Source organism: Natator depressus, chromosome 3 (genome assembly GCF_965152275.1).
Source record: "Natator depressus isolate rNatDep1 chromosome 3, rNatDep2.hap1, whole genome shotgun sequence".
Classification (NCBI taxonomy): Eukaryota; Metazoa; Chordata; order Testudines; family Cheloniidae; genus Natator; species Natator depressus.
The window spans coordinates 142,220,814-142,241,714 of NC_134236.1; the positions used below are offsets into that span (position 1 = coordinate 142,220,814).

A 20,901-nucleotide genomic window follows, 5' to 3' on the forward strand; every position below is an offset into this window, starting at 1 on the left:
CTAGGATCTACAATAATACAAATAAATGACAATAACAACATTATTGTACAGTAGATGATACTACAGTATTTTAAAGCAAAAAATAACTATTTTCCCATTCTGTTATTCCAAAATAGTCATTCTTTATTTCTATGCATCTAATCAGGAGTAACAGTTATATCTTTTTCTTCATAATGGCATGATTAATATCTCAGAAATATTATTCTGTATAATTCCTTATTTCAGTCCTCATTGTTTGAAAAGTCTTTATGAAAATATAATTTATTTTTAAAAACTGAATTAATTTTAAAATAAAAGTATATATTGCAAACTTCTCAGGGCAGAGACTTTGCCATTTGTTTTCTGTTTAAACATATTTTACCTGTAGTAAAGTGCCATACATTTACAGCACTATATAAATCAGGGCTTTGGAGCAGAGCCCGGAACTGGAGCGCGGAGCAGTGGAGCTGCAGGTTTTTGCCTGGAGCTGGAGCAGAGCCAGAGCACAGAAAATCTTGACTGCTCCACTGCTCCAGTTTTTTTTTTTTTTTTTTTTTTCATTTTCAATCCAAAATAAATTATATTTAGCAAGAAAGCCCTAAAGGTGCCAAAAAATTTCAGATTGTATAACAATTGATATTAACATTTACTTTACGTAATACGTCACAGTTATTCTCACTTCGGCCGAAATCAAGATTTAATGTACAGATACAAAATTACAAAGTTTTTTGGAGATATTTTATTAAAGAATCAGATAATTATCAGACATCTGGCAACACTGCAGACTGCTCCCACCCTTGTGCCAAGGTTAGGTGAGTACGTACTCGCGTAGAGTAGTTAGATAAGTATGTGTTGATACTGCTTTTGTAAGGGTTGATCAACGAGACGAGCTGAGTGCTGTGATTATGGAAAAGTGAGACACAAGATGCAACATTTAAGATATCAAACAGGTATATTGCAAAAAAAATAATGTTTTTGTTTGTTGATATATGAAGATATTGCAAGAGATATTAACCACTTAAGCTCATTTCTCACACGGGCTCCCGTTACCAGTACATTTGTTCATTTGTACATGCTCCTGTATCACTCTGGCGGACTTATTTTATATGTCATCTGTTCAATGGTCTTTTGATAGCGTTGTTTGTAATTTTAAATTTATTGAAAAAGTTGCGTGCAGCAGGCATATAAATATACAGTAAACATTTTTGCATAAATTAGGAGTTATTTTGGTGATATATCCAGAGCGATTGGAAAATGTCCAACACAACATTGGGGGTGAATCCTTAAGTCATTTTAAGACAAACGTTTCTGTGAACACGTGTCCTAAAATTCTTCCTAAGAGAGCGAGAGTCCCTTCAAGGAGGAGATGAAAAGTTAATTTCTGATTAACAGCTCAAAAATACTTTAATATAAAATAATGAAATGTCTGTCTTAGCGTTAGTATGTGCTACCATATTATCCAAAATTTAAACCATAGGCATCCGAAACTGGCGGTTGGTAATTTTTATTTCATATTTCAAGAAAGGCTTGTCGTTGACTGCCCCTGGCTACAAGCGATAATATTATGTTCCAGAATAAGTTAATAATTTTTGGTTATTATTTATTATTACATTTAAAATGTATGGTTCCAAAGTTGAAAAATAAGTAAAATAGTTATCATTCTAAGCATCTAAGCAGATTAAAATTTTTAAAGTTTTCTCGGAAACGGTTAATTATACAAAATAAATTAAGAGTACCATTTTAAGGCATGTTTTAGCATTAAATCATATTCCAGGGTCGTATCTGTTAAATAGTCAAAGATTTAAAAAATATTAAATAAAATTGGCCCCGTCCCCCCAGTTTGATGCCTGTAGTTTAAATAAAATTATTTAAATGATGTTGTACGATAGGACATTGGAAATAAACTTTAACGGGAAAGTGAATTCAAATTGCAAGCACTGTCCTTTTAGTAAAGAGAGCAAATTTTCGGAAATATGTTTTTGCTTCATCAGCCTGAATAGATAGAGCAAATAACAGGTTCCATCATCTATTCAGGCTGATGAAGCAAAAACATATTTCCGAAAATTTGCTCTCTTTACTAAAAGGACAGTGCTTGCAATTTGAATTCACTTTCCCGTTAAAGTTTATTTTCAACCTTGTAACGTGTAGCCTCGTTACTTCCCAACAATTAATGTTGTAGAACAGCGATAGCACGTACTAACGCTACAGCACATACAGATTTCATTGATATATCTAAATTAAAGCGTTTGAGATATTAATTAAAAACTTGGAAAATATTTTGAATATTTTTACCACAAAATTTCACAAAAACTAACTTGCAATTTATAAATAAAAATTTATATTATGTATATTAAAAATACTTCTTACTTCATTAAAACTGCAAGAAACATGTTAAAATATTAAAATATACTTTAATAATAATTTTGTGTAAAAAGAAAATACGATCACTTTTGTCCAGAAAATCCAAAATAAATTCGAAGTACCTGAAGTGGTTAAGATATCACAAGCAGGTACATTATAAAAAAATGTAATGCTTTTGTTCACTGTTTTTCGAAGATCATAACAAGAAACATTTGGATGTGGTAGCAGCACAAGAAAATTTGGCCATGGCTTCAACAAAAAAATCAAATCTGCCCCCCATGATAGATAGCCAATTTACGAAAGGATTTCGACAACGTCTTTACTTTTGAATTTGAAAAGCCCAAATTTGGGCTTTTGGGAAAAGCAAAATAGAAATAGGCAACATGCAAGGTGGAAAAGGAAGTGAATGGCGAGCTCAAACCATGTAGCTTCAAGACAAGTGAAGCAAGTGCCGTGAAAAGTTTCAGCCTTTGGCTGCATGTAAAACATAACCATCCTGAAAACTATGCGGCTCTGGTTACAAAAAAGGACCAGGAAGATGAGGCAAAACAGAAAGCTGATGCGGCTAAACAACGTTCATCTGGCTCTTTTAAAACTCCTGGAGAAAAGATTTTTTGCGGAGCTTCATCTGAAAAGAAACCCAAAATTGAGCAAACAAAACTTGACTCATATTTGAAGTCCTCAAAGGTTACAGTCACCATGAATGCCAATACTTTCCCTGAAGGGCTGATGGAAATGGTTTGCTTGACTTCAACACCGCTCACTACCTTCAGGCTCAAGAACAAAGGATTCCAAAAAACTGCAGGTGAAATGGGTCGGCAGCTTGGCATTTCAACGGGGCACGATGCGGTTTGTCATTTAGTTGTCAGCGCAGCCGAGTCTGGTCGCAAAGAGCTCACGAAAGCTTTGGAGCAAAAATTGTGCTACCTGAAAATGGATGCAGCAACCCGTGGAAGCAGAAATTTCCTTACAATCAATGCTCAGTACTATGAAGAAGGAAAAGATAAAGCTGTTGTAAAAACCTTGGACATAATCGACACTGAAGGGCGTCACAATTCTTCGTACGTGAAAAGTCAAGTAAAAGCTATTTTAGAAAAATTTGGGATCAGTGAAATGCAAGTGCTGCGCATCTACGTTGACAATGCAGCAAACGTGACGTGTGCCGTCAAATTTCAGCAAGGACAATGAAACCATTTCTACCTCCTGACAACAGGGATGTGGACAGAACTGAAGCTATTTTGCCTGATGAAGGAACTAAAGGAATGGATGAAATCGAACTCAACATGGATGCCGCTGCGCAATGGGTTAATGACCCTAGCCTCATACTTCAACATGGCTTCATGAGACAACTCAAAAGTCGAACTGATGAGGTGTGGTATTCACACTCTTCAGTTGGCAATCTGGGATGGATTGAACAAAGAACATGCGAAGAAATTTCTGGCAAAAATTCGACAAGTTGTTGTCAAACTACAAACCCCAAGTATTCAAAGTGTTCTGCTTGATCTACACGGGGTAACTCAATCACTGGATACTGTGACTCACTGGGGTTCAACATTTGCGATGATTGATCAGCTTCTCATTTTTCAATCTTACTGTGAACAAGTGGCTGCTGCTGGAAGAAGAGAACTCAAGTTAACAAAAGCTGAATGGGACGAAGTGAAGAACCTGTGAGACCTCTTGGAAAAACCAAACCAAATAACCGTGAATCTTAAGCTGTCGATGTAACCCTGGGAGTTTTAATGAAGGAATGGCAAAAACTGTCACAATTCTTGCAAGAAAATGGTGGGCAAATTGCAGAAGGAATTCTATCCTCCATGCAGAAACGCGAAGAGAAGCTTTTTGACAATATTCATTTCCTTGCTGGAGTTTGTTGATCCACAGTATCGGATTCTTCTTACCTCAAGGGAAATACCAAAGGCAAAGAAAGGGCTCCTTGATATTGCTCGACAACTCAAAAAACAATCTATTGCTACATTTGAACTTGGTGAAAGAGGTTGAAGAAAATGAAACACAACAAAAGGAGTCATCAACAATCGAATTTGCGGTTTTGGAAAGTTCACATCCTTCAGAAATAGCAGGCTGTTCTCAAACTTCCGTCTCCACTCTGAACTTGTTCGAGCATCCATCCCTCAGATGTCTTCAACCATCACAGGGAAATGGAGATAATTCAAGCACCAATTCTTCAGAAGATGACGCCTTCAAAAAGGAATTGGATAAACAAGAAAGATGCTGGCAAGTTTCTGCAATTCATAATTGTAATGAAGCATTATTCGAGAGAAATTTTCGGGAAGATTGTGAGGCAATGGAGTCTATTGGTAGGCTAAAAGTTAAGTCTGTTTTTTGAGGCCATTCACAGCTACCCACAACGCATTCAGGCTGCCTGTAGAATTGCTTCGAGCATGCCAACAACTCAAGCTAGTGTAGAGCGACTGTTTTCGGCTTTAAAGTTAATTTTAAATTATTTGCAGCAGGCTATGAAAGACTACTTGATTACTGCAATACTTTTTACAGAATGAATTATGAATGATTCTAGGTTGTATCATTGTTGATGACATTTAAATTGTTTTAAAAGTCTGAATAAAAATGTTTTTTCAAAATTACAGCATGCCCTTTTTTATTTAGTTAAAAATTAACTTGAGTCAGAGCGCGGAGCGGAGCTGGAGCAGTCACTATTCAAAAATTTGATTGCTCCAAATCCCTAATATAACTAATCACTACTTGAAAATATTTAAAACTAACGTATACCTGTCTGTCTTGAATTGATTTTTAAGAAACTTTTAACCAGTGCATTTTAGTGATATACATTCCATTAATTCTTTCTGAGCATACTCTGTGGACAACAAATTAGTGAATAGAGCAAAGAGTAGATTACACTTTTAGTCCAGTAAAGAGACTCAGCTTTCAAACACTGTGAAAATTTAAATCAGTGGTATTTCCTCAATGAGGGAAGATTTTTTTTTTTTAAACTGATAAGCAATATTACAAATGTTTTGTTGAAACAACTCAGTTCTTCATCACCAAGAAGGAGAGGATTCTATTTTTTAAAATGTCCTAAAATGAATCTCCATACAGTTGTGGTGTCCTAAAATGAATCCTCCCAACAATTCATTGTCTATGAGAGTGAACCTCTATTTTCCTTAAAGCAAAATAGGTTCAATATTTCCATTCTGTCCCATTGGAAAACTCTGTTCTATGTCATTCAACAGGGTTAAAAAGTTTATCTCCGCAAATACTACTGTTATTGTTTTCATATGTATGTAACCCTTCTGCCTGTGAGAGTTGGCAGCAACAAGGGCCGGGTTCAGTATCTAGGGGTTCCATTCCAATAAGACAATGCAAACCGGCTCGAGCCCCGCCCAGTGACCTGGGACAAATATATACCACCCCCGCTGGGTGCCTCCAAGAGGCAATACTTCCCCTCTCGCAAGCACATAGTCTGAGTGTAGCAAAAAAGCTTTTTAATAACAGAGAGAAACAATGTGGCATTATGTTGGGGAAACACCACCAACAGGATTCATAACACAACCCATGAGCAAAAAACCCACCCCAAGCAAATTGGGGCATGCCCTTTCCCTTTGGTTCTTGAGTCCAGCAACCCCAAATCACCCAAAGTCCCAAAAGTCCAATGACCCAAAAGTCTCTGTCCCTGGTCAGGGCAGCCCCAGAGTTCAAAAGTTTATCTGCAGAGTTTTACCTCCCAACCTGGGTGGAGATGGGGGGGGGGGAAGAAGAGAGAGGTAAGGAGCGCCTTACATGATCTGAAGCTGACCGCCTCACAGCTCAGCTCCGCTCCGCTCCACCAGCTGCTCCACAAACTGCTTCACTCAGCTCTGCTCCCCACAAGCAGCTCCCACCACCCCACGAACTGCTCCGCTCGCATCCCGCAAGCAGCGCCCGCTGTCCTATGAACTGCTCCACCAGCCTGTCCACAAAGCACTCCAGTCATCCCACAAACTGCTCCACAATATATCTTCAGGCTCCCCCACTTCTTAACACCACGCTCACTGATTTCAGCTCTTAGTCAGTTCAGCTCTTTGGTGAATTCAGCTTGTAGCAGGGGAGCCTCAGTGCTGGTGTACCATTAGCCTAAAGTGAGCTCAGCAGCCTGTAACTAGACTCCTAATGGAATCAAAATGAGCTCTGATATTCCACAGTGGAGAGAGAAGGAAGTGCAATTAGCATGTAAGGCCCTCACCAAGGGGCCCATACCACCAAGTATTAATACTTATCCCCACCTCTCTCAATTCACAGAGTTTTGGAACCCATGACCGTTGCCTAGCGAGTGCAACTTTGTTGATGGTGAGTCCCTCCATCATAACAAACAGTTCCAAGCACAGTTCCCATAATCAGGGTAATAACAATTTATTCTTCCTGCCCCAATAACAGAGACACTGGGGATCCCACGGCAGCCAAAGTGACCATCTGGGCAGCTATGGCCTCATTCTAGGCGGGGTGGGTGTGCCTATGCAAATGAGATTGGCCCCTGAAGTTCTTTTCCACAACTTGCCACACCTCACCACCAGATGTCAGGGTGGAGCTCATCCTGACACTGCTTACATGTATATAACGTAATAATAGTTAAGGATGGAAAAGACCAATTACAGTATGAACCACCTCAGAACCATTTCCTATTGTACACTTGCTTGTATTTTGCCTAATTTAGTTGGAAAGGTCCCAACCAATAGTACTTCAGCACTTGCCTTGAAAAACAATTCAAGTTAAGAGTCTATTCTAGTAAATCTCACTGTCAGGATGCTTTACTTCATTCTGAAGGTACGTTTTCTCTTCATCATATCCCATTATTCCTAGTTGTTTCCCATTGTAACCCTAAATAATCCCTCTCCTTCCACAGTGGTCACATCATTCAGTTATTTATATACGGTTATGCATCACTTTCCCTCTTCCTCCACTTAGTCATTGCTCAACCAGCATATTTAGCATGTTTACTCTTTTGGGTTTTAGTGCCTCTTAACACTCTTAGTAATTCAGGTTGCATTGGTGGCAATAGAAGTTGGAGCTGGTTGTTAACTTGGGGCAAGGCCTAGCTTCATCTTATGTATTGTACAGCGCACCAAGCATATTACAAGGTCGTAATTATATAAACTGCAAATTAGATAACTTTGATGGCATAACTTCTACTGCAGGGACTGGGGCTTAGAGACCCCAGAAATGGGCCTTTGAGGCTGGAAGGGAGATGTAGAAAGGGTCTGTGTCACTTTCCCCTCATGCCCTTGAAAGGGGTTGGAGGCTTGTCTCTGTTGGGGCGGGTGTGTGTGTCCAGAAGTGCTGCTGCCCGCTGCACCCCCGTTGTGAGGCGACACTAAACACGGGCCAATATTGGCCCCTAGGTCTGTGTCCCCGCCTCAGGGAAGGGCTGATCTCCGCCTTCCATTTTATTCTCCATCTCCCCCCTCCCGCAGCTCTGTCACGTCTCTCGGGGACACCAGCCCCAGCCCAACCCGCTCCCGTGCGCGCTGCCTATCTGTGTGCGGGTGAGAGACTCAGCAAGAACGTGCGCGCGCGCACAGTGGCTGGGTTGGGGAAGGGGGAGCCGCGCGCGTTCGCGCGCGCGCGCGCGCGCCCCCGCGCTGCTCTGTGACCCATTTCAGTGAACAAAGGATTTTGCTGGAATCTCTCAGCGCTATACCTAAAATGGCGCCCGGCGCGCTCATCTCGGGCACCATAGAGATGAGGCGGGGCGCGGCGGCTAGAGCGGCTCCGCTGGCACTTTTCTCTCGTACTTTACACACGGCCCGATTCGGCCTTACTGGTAGCGTGAGCAGGGCGCTGTGAGCACACAGCCATGGCGGGGGAGGGTGAGCCCGGCTCGGAGAAGGTAAGGGGGAGCAGAGCAGAGCGGCGCCTTCTCCTCGTGGGCTCGGCTCGTCGGGAGCCGGCACCTCCCTGGAGCAAGTGGGGGAGGGGCCTTGCCCACCCCGCTAGTGGCTGGGTCCCGTCCCCCCCCCTCAGCGCGAGGTGGCGGCTGCACTGGAGGGCCGAGCTCTTCCCCCTCCCCCCGTCGCCGGGGCGGGTCCCTGGGGCCCCGGGGTGGGGCGTCGGCCCCCGGCGAGTGCTTGATCCATGCGGAGTGAGCGCACAGACAGGCGGCGGTGCCCTGCCCGTGTCTGCGGCGCCCTGGGTGGGAGCCGCGTCCGCTCTGTTGCCGCCCCTGCCCTAGAGCCGGGTCACCCACCATGCAGGGCTGCCGCTCGGGGAGCCCGGCCGGGTGTCACTGCGGGTCTGCCGGGGCAGGCGCCGGGAGTGACGCGCCTCGCCCAGCTCCCACTCACCGCGGGGCTGCCAAAGCTAATTTTAGATCCCCTGCCCTTGACAGGGGCCTTCTCAAGGTTGCCAAGTCAGTACCCAGGCTCGGGCCGGCTTTTCCCCGGCTGCAGCGATCGCCTCCTACCTAGGCTTCCAAAGTCCGTGATTTGGGTTTTCATAATTTTGCCCGATAATATGGCTAGGGGTTTTTAAGCACTTGTAAAAAGTTGTATCTATTTTAATGTTCACAATTGCAGGAAATTAGGGCAGGCCCAGATAATTATTTTATGATGATTGATGTTGCAATTCAAAAAGTTAAAGCTTTGTAACTGTTAAAACACAAATTGTCAGCATTGCATGGTAAAATAAACACAGTGAATATCCTGAAATTAAACTGTAGTTCTCAAGCAGCACTTTTCATACTTAACTGTACATTTCAGTTATTATTGATGGAATTTTTATCAATTTGTATGTACAGTGAAATCAGTGTTTACTGATGCATACCAATAAAATCTACTCTTTCTAAGCCTATTTCTTATGCATACAGTTTATATGTGAATATTCTAAAATAAACCAATAATACTAAAAAGGAAAGAAGGTACATGCTGGTAAATGTCATGTGGTCTCTTGGACCTGACTGTCTTCTCCCTTAGATCTGGGTGTATATGTCACAGTCTCTGCTGTATTAATTATCTTTTCTGTAGAACATGCACTGGTGACATACGTTGTAAGGTAAGAGTTCTTAGTACCAAGGCTCCAGTGGAGCTGCCCTACCTTCAAGATGCTGATGAGGTACAGGGCATCCCAAGGAGCCCCTGGAATCTGCCAGGTTTGGGACAAGACCCGTGTCCTCCTTTTGGGGGGATGGTAACCTATCCAGGGGATGGTGTGTGTCGGGGGAAGACATGAATGAAGATGGCCAGATCCCCTTCCCCACAGATGTTTCTATGGGATGTGATTTAGGGTTCTTCTAGATTCTGAAGACCCTGGTGATTGCCATGATGCAGTGTCAACCATTGAAAAGCAGATGGGAAAAACTCATGGGAATTTGAAGGAGCTTGAAGGTTTCCTGTGATTTTTTTTTTGTCTTTTTTTAATGGATGGCACCATTGTGTACACATATGCAGCATATTGTTTACCAAAAATATTTTTGTATTAAAATGCATTACATTTTTATTGAAGCTTCTTACATGCTTTTAAATTTTACTTCCAGTTAATTTTAATTGAATATAACTACTCTAGGACAAAGGTTCTAAATCTGTGGTCTGCTGAAGTACTTCCTGCTGAAATACAGAGGTTGCTAGGTCATATGGTGGTGGCTTTCATTCTTCTTTCCAGCTGGTGAAGTGTCCTAAAGATAGCTAAAAATACAGTAGATGCTTTCCTAATATCTCTTTTCCATTTAATCAGGTGATTTAATTGTCACAGGAATGTTATGCAATCACAGTCCGTACAATTCAGAGTGGAAGGGGAGATGGTCCATGAAACTTATTGTGTGGACCACAACTATGAAAAAAAATTGAGAATCCCTGTTCTCTGCTTTAGGACTAGTTTCAGACAATGATTACTTTAACCTGAGCTGCAGACATCGTTTAAGCAGGCAATTTATAGTTGCAGTGGACCCTGAAAATTGCTGGTCTTGTCAACCAAGGCCCTGATCTTGCTAGCTGCTCTGAAGTCAGTGGGACTCTGATAGTCACAGGCCGCCACTTGTGCAGAGCAGCTTGCAAAATTAGGGCCCAAGTGAACATTCATTAAGAGGTATCCACACTTAAGCATAATTGTTAAGGGGACCTTTTAGGTACAAGTCTTTTGAAAGTTTTTTCACTGCACTGTGGTAACTTCAGAAAGTTCAGCAACCAATTCAGCTATTCAGGTCTCCAGAAACACACATTTAACAACTTAAAATTACCTTTTCCTGTCCTCTTTCTGTTTTTAATTAATTATTTTAATTAACCAAAGAAATGGTGGTCTCACCTTTTCTCCTACAGTCTTGAAGACCAGTATTTTTCATGTTGATATTTTGAGAATTCCATAGGTTTTTCATTGTGTGAGGCTTTACTGTCTGTCATATACAGTGACAGGAAAAGTAACACCTTAAAAATGTTATTTCTTTCTTCCCTTATTCTTTTTCCCCTTTTCATCTGTGTTGTAATCTGTGCCTCATACTACTAGACAGTCTGTTTCAGACTGTTCAAAAATCTGTACACTAGAAAGTTAATCTATTAAATTAACATGCTTTCTCTTTACTTTAATTCTTTACTTCTCTTACATCCCCTCCGAATCCCCATCAAGAAACAGTTTCACCAAATTATTCACAGCCTGTCTTGAATTGGTTTTTCGATGAGCAGACTTGAAAGGCGGGATTAATATCAACGGCAAGTGGCTCAACCATTTCAGGTTCGCAGATGATATAGTGCTGGTAGCTGAAAATACAGCCCAGCTTGAGAGAATGCTTAAAGAATTGAACGCAAAAAGTAGTCAATTCGGATTAAAAATGAACTGGTGGGAAAGAAAATACATGAAATCATATGTTCTGCCAAGAACCCAAATAACTCTTGGAGGAGAGCAGATCCAAGAGGTTGATAAATACGTTTATTTGGGCCAGGAAGTTAACATGCGCCACAATCAGAAAGGCGAACTGTCGTGCAGAAAAAAAACTGGATAGTGTGCATTCAGTGACATCAAGGACATCCTCCAAGGAAAGATCAGCAAAACAACTAGTGCGAATCTTTTTAACTCGACCGTGCTTCCAGCGATGTTATATGGCAGCGAAACATGGTCGCTGACAAAGATCGAAGAACATCAACCCTCTGTCACACAGAGGGCGATGGAACGAACATTTTTGGGCATTTCACTCCGCAGTTACATCCCCAACGATATAAGTAGGCAGCAGTCTGGAGTGCGGGACGTTTTTGTTGAAAGCAGGCTCAGCAAAATGCGGTGGGTGGGACATATGGCCCGACTCAGCGACAACAGCTACATGGACCGCAGCTATATCCAAGTGGTATCTGTGAGAGCAGAAACGGCCACGCGGTCAGCCTCCAAAGAGGTGGGATGATTTCCTAACAAGGAGATATGGACAAGCATGGCGAAGGATGGCCAGAGCGAGAGAAGATTGGAAGATGTGTTGTGATCGGCTCAGTCTCAACTGATGAAGGACCGACAGTCTACGCAGTCTACGCTTTCTCTTTACCAAGAGAAATATCTGCTAAACAGACAAAGCCTCTTAGACAAATTCTTTACTTCTCTTACATACAGACCTATGTAAAGCAATAATTTTTGTATAAGAAGTTTGTGTATTTGAAAGGCTTTTACTTTTTCTGTAGCATGTCCTCATTACAGAAAATCTTGTAATGGAAATTGAATGTCTTGATCCTGTGACAAGGGGTGTGCTCCTGTGAGGTGCTGACCACCTCCAGCTCCCTTTGACATCAGTGGATATTGAGGGTGCTCAATACCTTACATAATGAAGCCTTATAGGGACATTTCTGCTATCCTTACCAATACGGTTCTCTTAGTAGGCCTACTGATTTCAGTGGAACTGCTTGTGGAATAAGGTACTAAACATAACTAAGGATGACCTGCAAAATGAAATAAAGATTTTTTCACAGAGCATTTTGTCATGTAAACATTATGTATGGGCTTGTGTCTTTTTTCATATTTTTTTTGGACAAACGGATCAGCTTCCGTAACATCCATACTTTCTGGTGTTATAGTTGGAGTTGTAAGCAAATTATTTCAGTATAACAGTAGTTGAAATACTATTTTGAAAGTATGCATCATGCAGCATATACATAGTGTGGATACAGTCTTTGCAAACAACAGCAACTCAACTGATTTTTTTCCACATATGAGCTGTTGAAATTATTCCTGATGAGAATACATGAGTAAGGGCCAACTCCTTTTTATCTCAGTTGCATGAGTAGATTTGGTCCTAAATCAACTGACATTTATGTATTTAAACTTTCTGCAAAAGATTTTGATAGGGTTGTGTACAAACTCTAATCTCATATGTATGCAGGCTGTCTAATACTAGTCGTAAGTGTTGCATAAGAACCTAAATTACGTCTCTCAAAGGTAATACAATAGCATAGCATCTTCTGTACCATCTTGTCACAGGATAGTTGGTTCCTGTGGAGGCCCAGCTCCCCTGGATCAGAGCAGGTGAGTCCAGTCCACCCAATTAAAGGGGGGCTTGAATACACCTGACCCTAAAAAGCTGCTAGTGGGCAGGAGGCAGAAGGGTGATTGAGAGAGGCTGAAGCCACAGTGGAACGGAGCTAACTCCCATGGTAGGTCTCCTGGAGCAAAGAGACAGATCCTCAGGGAGACAGCCCTGAGGCTGCTGCCCAAAAGAGGGGGCAGAACTGGGAAGCTGTGAGAGGCCGGTGAGTGAGATAGAACTGAAAGTGAGGACTGAGTTAAGACTCTTTTTTTCTGTTAAGAAAACAAAACTCCTTGAAAGAGATGGGATGTGGCATTGTATATTTTGGAGCTGGAATGAAGCCCTGCTCAGTGATATATCTAAAGTGTTCAAGAACAGTACCATTCCAAATTAAAAAATAACTTAAAAAAAAAATAAAAACCTAAAGATACTAAGTGACAACATAGCTATTGATCATAACATATGTACAATCTAAGGATTTAAAAGCAAGAGAATTAATAAAGACAGAAATGTACCTTCATAATGAACAAACACATTCTTTATCTGCAGGAAATGCAGATTTCATCACAATAGTAGCACCCTTAACTCTGAGCCATGTGTTTTTGGGGCCTTTTTATGCATATTTTTTCATCTTGATTTTGGTATCTAAATAGATTTTTTTGGAAGAATACTATTAAGTAGGAGATACTATCAGTTAACTATATTCAGAGCAGAGGCTCTAGAGATGCCTGTAGAGGCTTTTATAAATCTAAAATAATCTATTGCAAATTGTTAGATGTTTTTCTTTTGGTAATGTTACTTCTAATTACTGTTGGAAACTAATGTAATAGAAAAGTGAATAGCTATCAGTTTTGGGTAAATTTTATGTATATGGACCAGCATTTGAGGCTGATCAATATTCAATAATGTTTATTGCTTTGATTTTTTCAAAGGGATCTAAGAGTCGTAGGCGCTCAATTCCCTTAGAAACCCTCGGCTACATATATAACACTTTTTTTCCCCCAAAAGGATTGTGTTAATGATTACCGACGAGTGATATTTATTTATTTATTTATTTATTTTTTATTTTTGCTCAGAGTAAAGGTTGTTCTGTGGTTGAAATATGCATTTCTGTAAGAACATATGTTTTAAAAACATAATTCTTTTTGGATTTTGTAAAAGACATACTATTGTTCTTTTGTGAATGTAAATGAAGGTATATAGCTTTTTACAATTTTAAATGGGATGGACTGGTCATCAGATTATTATATTAAAGGATTGTGGTGTGAGTAGCGCTGCCGAAACAAATTGTCTCCTGCAGTGCCTGCCTGACAAAGATACACATGTTCTCTGTGTGATTTAGTCACATGTTCATGTGCAGCACAACATAACTAAAAGCTGAATGATGGTAAAATATGCTTTAAAACATCTCGGTAAATTAAGTGTCAAAATCAGGGTTAGAACCTTGGTCTGTTGACTAAGCTTAATATACTAGTTCTCAAAGCCCTCCTCACTAATTTTTTGAATTTCAATGCTTCAAAATAATGCCTCTGAAAAACATAGATCTCTTTAATCTGTACATCTCCAATCACTTTACAGAGTGGATAAATATTCTCCTTATTTTGCAGTTGGCCAATTAAAGAAATATAAAGCAACTTATTTGAGCCTGTATGGTCTGGTGGGTAGACATGAGTCAATTAATTTAGAAACTTAGAAATTGGGGTTCTGTTTCCAGCTCTACCACAAATACCTTATATAACCGTTAGCAAGTTACTTGAGGGCAGATTTTTTTAAAAGGTGTTTAGGCATCTAAAGATGAAAATTGGCCTTGGTGGGTTTGGAGGATGACAAGAATATTCTTCACCGTTTTTTTGGGGTGGTTTTTTTTTTTTTGCCATTTTTTTTCATGAAATAATCATTTTCTAGCTTTTGAATAATACAAAACATTTTACATTTCTTTTTCCTGAACGCTTCCTCTTGCGTTAGCCCATGTCCAGAGTCTACCTATGTCTCAAATTTTGTGGGGTAATGTGACTCTCTTGGGCAGGTAGGATGCAGACATCTCAGAATTGAGCCATTTTAAGTCTTAATCTCGAAAAATACTTCCTCAGTTTGACCACGTTTTAGTTGTCATGGAGACAACCCTAATCTGAAAGATACCGTGGCGCTGTGTGTGTGTGTGCGCGCGCGCGCGCAAGGGTGCATGTGTGTACACAAACACTAAAGGGGGATCAAGTCAGCCTTGTGATAGAGTTGAGATTGGCGCCTCTGCATGGAAATGTATCTTTTTTTCTAGATTTTAAATTGAAGTGATGGAACTAGTTAGCAAATGTATAATCACTTTATTAGCCCCAGTCTGGTTTTCGAAGGCACTGATGATTGCTTATAATGAATGAATATTGGTAAAATTTTCAGAGTTTACTTCATATCATTGAATTACATAGTGGGCCAAATTCATCCCTGACATAATTCAGTAGCAGTCAGTGGACTAACAGGATAGATTTGGGATTAATTTGGCTCCGTCTACTTTCACAATCTCGTGTTTTGTATGACCAGTGCATTATTTGCACAAAAACAAATATAGCTGAAAATAATGAGTCTTAAGGGGTATTTAAAATAAAACCAACAACAAATTAACTGTTTTGTGCTAACGACTGAATCTATAGGGGACCACTTTTTTTTGTTTTTTTGTCTGAAAATCAGAAAGAGGATGGAGAATGCAACTCTAATGTGTAATTTCTTTTTTTAAAAATTATCTGAATTAAGATATTGTCATAATGTAACTACTTTTTTTTTTTCCTAGACCTTTAAGCTCCTAGGAATCCTTGATGTCCAAAATATTCCCTGTGCACGAGAGTCAATACTCTATGGGTCACTGGGTTCTCTAGTTGTGGGCCTTGGACATTTTTTAGCAACCAGTGAGTGTTTTTTATTGTTTTCCTATATTTCTTCAGCAAGAGAGATTAATTTTTCTGCTTGATTTTGTTCTGCTAGTTGAGAGAAATAAAAGTAGTTTGGATAATTGTTTTCATTATCTGTTTTTTGTTTGTTCTCTTTCAGGTAGAGTTAGAAGATCTTTTGACTTTGGAATGGGAGGCTTTGTTTTGACAACCTTAGGATGCTGGTATATAAGATGTTTCTTGAATTTTGACAGACCAATGTTGCAAATTTGTACATATATTCCTGTGCTGTCCTCTGTTACCTTTCATACATCTTCTTGGAAGACCCTTCATGACTCTAGCCATGCCTCCTTCCTCTCCTTTAAATTCATTACCAAAACTTATTTTTGCAAGGATGTTCATAAACCTTAAGCTATTGGACTTCATATTTTTAATTAAAATTAAATTAAAAAAAGCATTCTGCTACATGTGGCTTAGTTTCCCAAGAGACCATGCAGTCCTCTTGTCCTTTCCTTTCTTCTTGTCTCTGTTTCCTCCCACTTTCAGTTAAAATTGTAACTTAGGCCATAATCTTGTGAACATTTAAAGATGTGCTTATCTTTAGGTACATAAGTAGTCCCACTGAAATCAATGAGGACTGTTCACATGTTTAAAACTATGCAGGTGTGCAAGTGTTTGCAGGATCAGGACCAAATCCAGATCTTTAAAAGTACAAAAGAATTATATGTTTAGGAACCAATTCTGTAGCTGCTTGCACATAATTCCTTGTGGAAAGTGGCTGTAGAACCATGCCTTAGAGAATTAGCAGCTGTGCTAATATTTACATAAATGCTTGTAAAATGTCCAGTTATGATGTGTAGAATTTATAGTTCATACATTTTAACTAGTTGAACAGTTGATTTTTTCAAATGTACTTTTTTTTTCTTCCTTAAGGATATATTGCAGATACAATCATGCAAAACTAAGGATCCAGCAAAGAATTATTCAAGAAGGGATGAGAAACAAGATCTTATATGAAAGTAGTGTGTTTGATCCAGAAAGAAAACAAAACAGCAATCAAGGAAGCAATTCTTAGCTTATCACAGAGCAACCCAACGGTCAAATACAACCTGTGGCATCTTAAAATGGAAGTGCAAAGGTACGCTCTGCCTGTAAGTGTGGGATGAGAACAAAACTGATAACCCACACAATATTTTTCCTGCTGGACTCAAACTACTCAGTCTGTTAAAGAAGGCCCTAACAAATGTTAGGGTTGTGTATAGATTTAAAAATTGTGTACATTTATATATAAATCAGTGATGGCCTTCCAGTTTCTGGCCCATTGTGTTTGAAAATGATACGTTTAATTGCTGAGGATTAATAAGTGTTTCAGAATTGTTTAGAACAATGCTGCGTAGCTTTTCTAAAATGACTAGAGGTTTTGGCATTATTTTACAATAAAAGATTAATCCAGGCTATAATAATTTTCCCATATCTAAACAAATCTTTATAAATTATTTAAAATGAAATGAAATTTATATCTCTATGCTGTTTCATGTTCTTTAATGTGAAAAATTATTCCTAGTAATTACTATAATAAAAAATATTAATCTGGTTGACTGAAACAAAATGAATAATGTAAAGATCCCTCTTATCTCTGTGAAACATACAGAATAATGGGCAACTTTTGCTAGTGATGTTGGCTTTAAGACCGTTAATAGACACTTTTAAATTGAGGATAAAGATGGGATGTTCTTTAAACTAAAAATGAAATAATTTACTAATAACTCTTCAAGAGGGCTATTTGCTACTCTTTTGTACCTTATGTTTGGGATACTTTCTCATAAGTCCCAGTCTTCCTCTTGGAGCACTTCTTTGCCGTAGCCTGTACTATTTACAGTTTAATAACTGGGTAGAGAGGTACCTGCTTGCCTTGATTAATCACATAAACCACTGCTGGGTCAATAGTTTATTTTGAAATATGCACAATATATTGTAAAACTGGTGTTTTGAAACTGTACCCTCAATTTATCATTTCTGTATGTCATAAAAAATAAATTTATTTTAAAAAAAACAACACTATGAATTGTTCTGTATTACAACCCCCTGAAGATGGTATTGTATTGTTTAGCAGTAATATATTGTTGAAACTTCGCTCTAATTCAGGGTTTCTGTTTGTTTGTACACTGTGCTTATCTATATTGTGCAATTAATGTCAGTGATGAGGGTGCTTTGTACCTCATAGAATCAAGCCCTGTATTGTTCTTTTTAAAGTGCATTACCCCATAGACTGCTTTTGGTCCAAAGTAGTTCATCCTTTCTAGCGAGTAAAATACATTTTTTTTTCTTATTACCCTGTAGACTGAAAGGGGTTTGGATTTATTTGCACCTCAGGGCTATAATAACTTTATAAATTGCTTGATCCTGAGGGAAGTTTTACACAAAAACCTTCTGGATGTTAACAAGTGCACCATTTTTTTTTTTTAATGCATTCTAACTCAGGAAACACCTTGTCTGTGCCAAAGCACTTTTTTTCTTTAAAATTATTACCTGTGATAGCATTGACAAGCTTACAGTGTCTCTTACTTAAAATTAAAAATTAAACATAGATTACTCTCCCAACAGACCAAAAAATCCTATTTTTCCTTTCCATCCTTCTCTTCACTTCCTGTGTGGTTGAATTCTCCTGTTCTGATCTTGTATGGGAAAAATAACAGTAAAATGGATTTTATTCAGGAAGAGAGCTTTTTGTTTTAAGAGATTTTTGTATAAAGTACGAAATAATCTCTGCAGGACTCAAGTAACCTTATAAAGTACTTTGCTTCCTTCCTTAAATCTTCCATTGACCAGAGAATCTGTACAAACTCATAGGTCAGCTGCCACACACAACTAATCCCAGTTCAGAAAGGAAAGTATTTCCCCTGTAGTGGATTTTTTTCCCACCCCCCCTAGGTTTCTGTCCAACCCAATTACCACATACAGTATGGCAATTGGGAGTGACACTGGGGAATTGACAGTAGTGAATAATGCTCAACAAACTCCTATTTTAATACATGGCTGAGTTGTTCTTCCTCATCTGACAGAATAAGAATTGTGATGGAATTACAGCCTAATTAAGGGCTGAGCATGTTTGCTGGCTGAAAGATCATAAATGTTAAGAAAAAGAAAACAATTACAGATTACAATTTACCCCTTTCTTTGCAAAGAAATGTTTAATAACTCCTTCTCCACATGCACGTAAGGGCTATCAGGAATGAACACACTGTCCCATCTGGGAGGGAAACCAGCAAAAACTTCAGTAGTAAAAGTAAGCAAGTTAAGATTCAAATCAAGGAAACTTCAAGTGTAGATTGACATTCAGTTCTGTCTTATGCTATGTCAGTTTAGGGACGTTAGACCCCGATGCTACAATGTAGGGGTAAAGAGTATTACACAAGACTGGTGTGTCGGCTCACGTGCCTGTGTCGTGCAGAATTGTATCTTTTTTGGACTTGCATTGGGTAATTGGTAAACATTCCTACTAAGGTTACATATTGCTGCTGTTAGTACTGTATTTAGTTCCTTTTTATATTTGTTTTAAAATAACTGACTTCTGTGGGGTTGGGATTTTGTAAAATTTTCCTCCACTAAACTGAAAATTATGTTCTACTAGAAGATTAACAGAAAATAGGAGGGAAAGGTTGAAAACATCAATAGTTTTTCACTATTTTTGCATATATATCTATATCCAAATTTTGGGAGGAAAGTGGTGTTAATATTCCCTGCTGCCCTTTCAGCAGTGGTGTCAGTTTTAAACTGCTCATTTTCCTCCCCCAGATTGCCAAGTAGCTTTTCAGCAGCTGTCCATGGCCCTACAGCCATGATTTTATTATTAGCTGTTGTAAAAACAAAAACTGCAAACTGTTCGATGATCTAAATTTACTTACCTGAGTCATCCCATTGAACTCAATGTGGCAACTCAAATGCACAAATCTTGGTCGGATTGACACCTTAGTTTTTATGATGGATTATTTATTTGAATTACAGTATTGCTTAATAACACTTATGCTTCAGAATAGTAGCCGTGTTAGTCTGTATCAGCAAAAATAACAAGGACTCCTTGTGGCACCTTAAAGACTAACAAATGTATTTGGGCATAAGCTTTTGTGGGTTAGAACCCACTTCATCAGATGCTTGGAGTGAAAATACAGGAGCAGGTATAAATACATGAAAGGATGGGAATTGCTTTACCAAATGTGAGGTCAGTCTAATGAGAAATCAATTAACAGCAGGATATCAAGGGAGGAAAAATAACTTTTGAAGTGGTAAGAGAGTGACCTGATACAGACAGTTGATAAGAAGGTGTGAGTAACAGTTGGGAGAAATTAGTATTGGGGGAAATTAAGTTTAGGTTTTGTAATGACCTAACCAGTCTGTTATGCTGGTTGCCTTGTAGAATTTACAAGCTAGATGAGACAAAGGGTGGGGGGACCAGATGTCACATACAAGCAGATAGATCATCATTGTTCAGAGTGGTTGGTTTTTTTTTTTTTGTTTTTGTTTTTTAAAGGGGGGTTTTGCTGGGAGGGAGTTAGCTAAATGAAGTCAGAAAAGGAAGAGGGGACACACTGAAGAGGGAAGTAAGTGGAAAAACAGGAGGAGGGAGTGAAGAAAGGAAAGGAGCATGAGTTAAGTTGCAGTGAAAAGGGGGATGGTTTGGAACAGTCAGAAGAGGGGGAAGAATATTCAGAGTGAAAACTGTAGAAAGCAGAAAGCACTCTGACATCATCTGTGTCTCAAAGTGCCTGCTGCAGCTGTTTCTGTGTCAACAATAGAAAATAAACTGAAAGTGATTGGTCACAATGTACTGCTGCTGAAAGGGCTGTTGGGCTGAGGGACAGGAAGAGAAAGGCTGGAGGTTATGGAACCTATGCCAAAATACTTAGGAAGAGTTCTTTGTAAGTTCCCTATTTATATCCTAATAGGAACTATTTATCACCATGGCAATTGATTAACTTTATTTTTCCAAAAAATACATTTAAAATTAATGAGCCACACTCTTAACAGCTAGTACTAGTAACACACATGGTGTGTGCACCAGCAGCCTACTAATCCAGACCCTATTGTGCCTTATCTATTTAAGACTATGGAGCTAGGGGTCTCTACAATGAGAGCTAGCCCAGCTATCTCTGTACAAGCTGGGGAATCTATGAGTCTCTAAGGTTCCACAAGTACTCCTGTTCTTCTAGCTCTACATGTAGCTGTAGGCTTTGTGTTGTACATGAGATCTGT

The 20,901-nt window shown here is 39.3% G+C and overlaps 1 protein-coding gene across 1 annotated transcript; it reads left to right on the forward strand.

The window, feature by feature from the left end:
- Positions 1-7,942: 7,942 nt before the first annotated feature.
- On the forward strand, positions 7,943-18,263 carry COX20 (cytochrome c oxidase assembly factor COX20). Its single transcript, XM_074948939.1, has 4 exons — positions 7,943-8,176; positions 15,555-15,669; positions 15,812-15,875; positions 16,585-18,263. Exons 1-4 carry the CDS (start codon positions 8,144-8,146, stop codon positions 16,724-16,726), a joined length of 354 nt encoding a protein of 117 aa, XP_074805040.1. The 5' UTR covers positions 7,943-8,143; the 3' UTR covers positions 16,727-18,263.
- The last annotated feature ends 2,638 nt before the right edge of the window (positions 18,264-20,901 follow it).

What these genes read in the sequence shown, in the direction of transcription:
- COX20 (XM_074948939.1), top strand. Translation starts at nt 8,144, where the DNA reads ATGGCGGGGGAGGGTGAGCCCGGCTCGGAGAAG. An exon ending in TGGACATTTTTTAGCAACCA is followed by an intron (nt 15,670 to 15,811) that starts GTGAGTGTTTTT and finishes GTTCTCTTTCAG; the next exon opens with GTAGAGTTAGAAGATCTTTT. An exon ending in TTGACAACCTTAGGATGCTG is followed by an intron (nt 15,876 to 16,584) that starts GTATATAAGATG and finishes TTCTTCCTTAAG; the next exon opens with GATATATTGCAGATACAATC.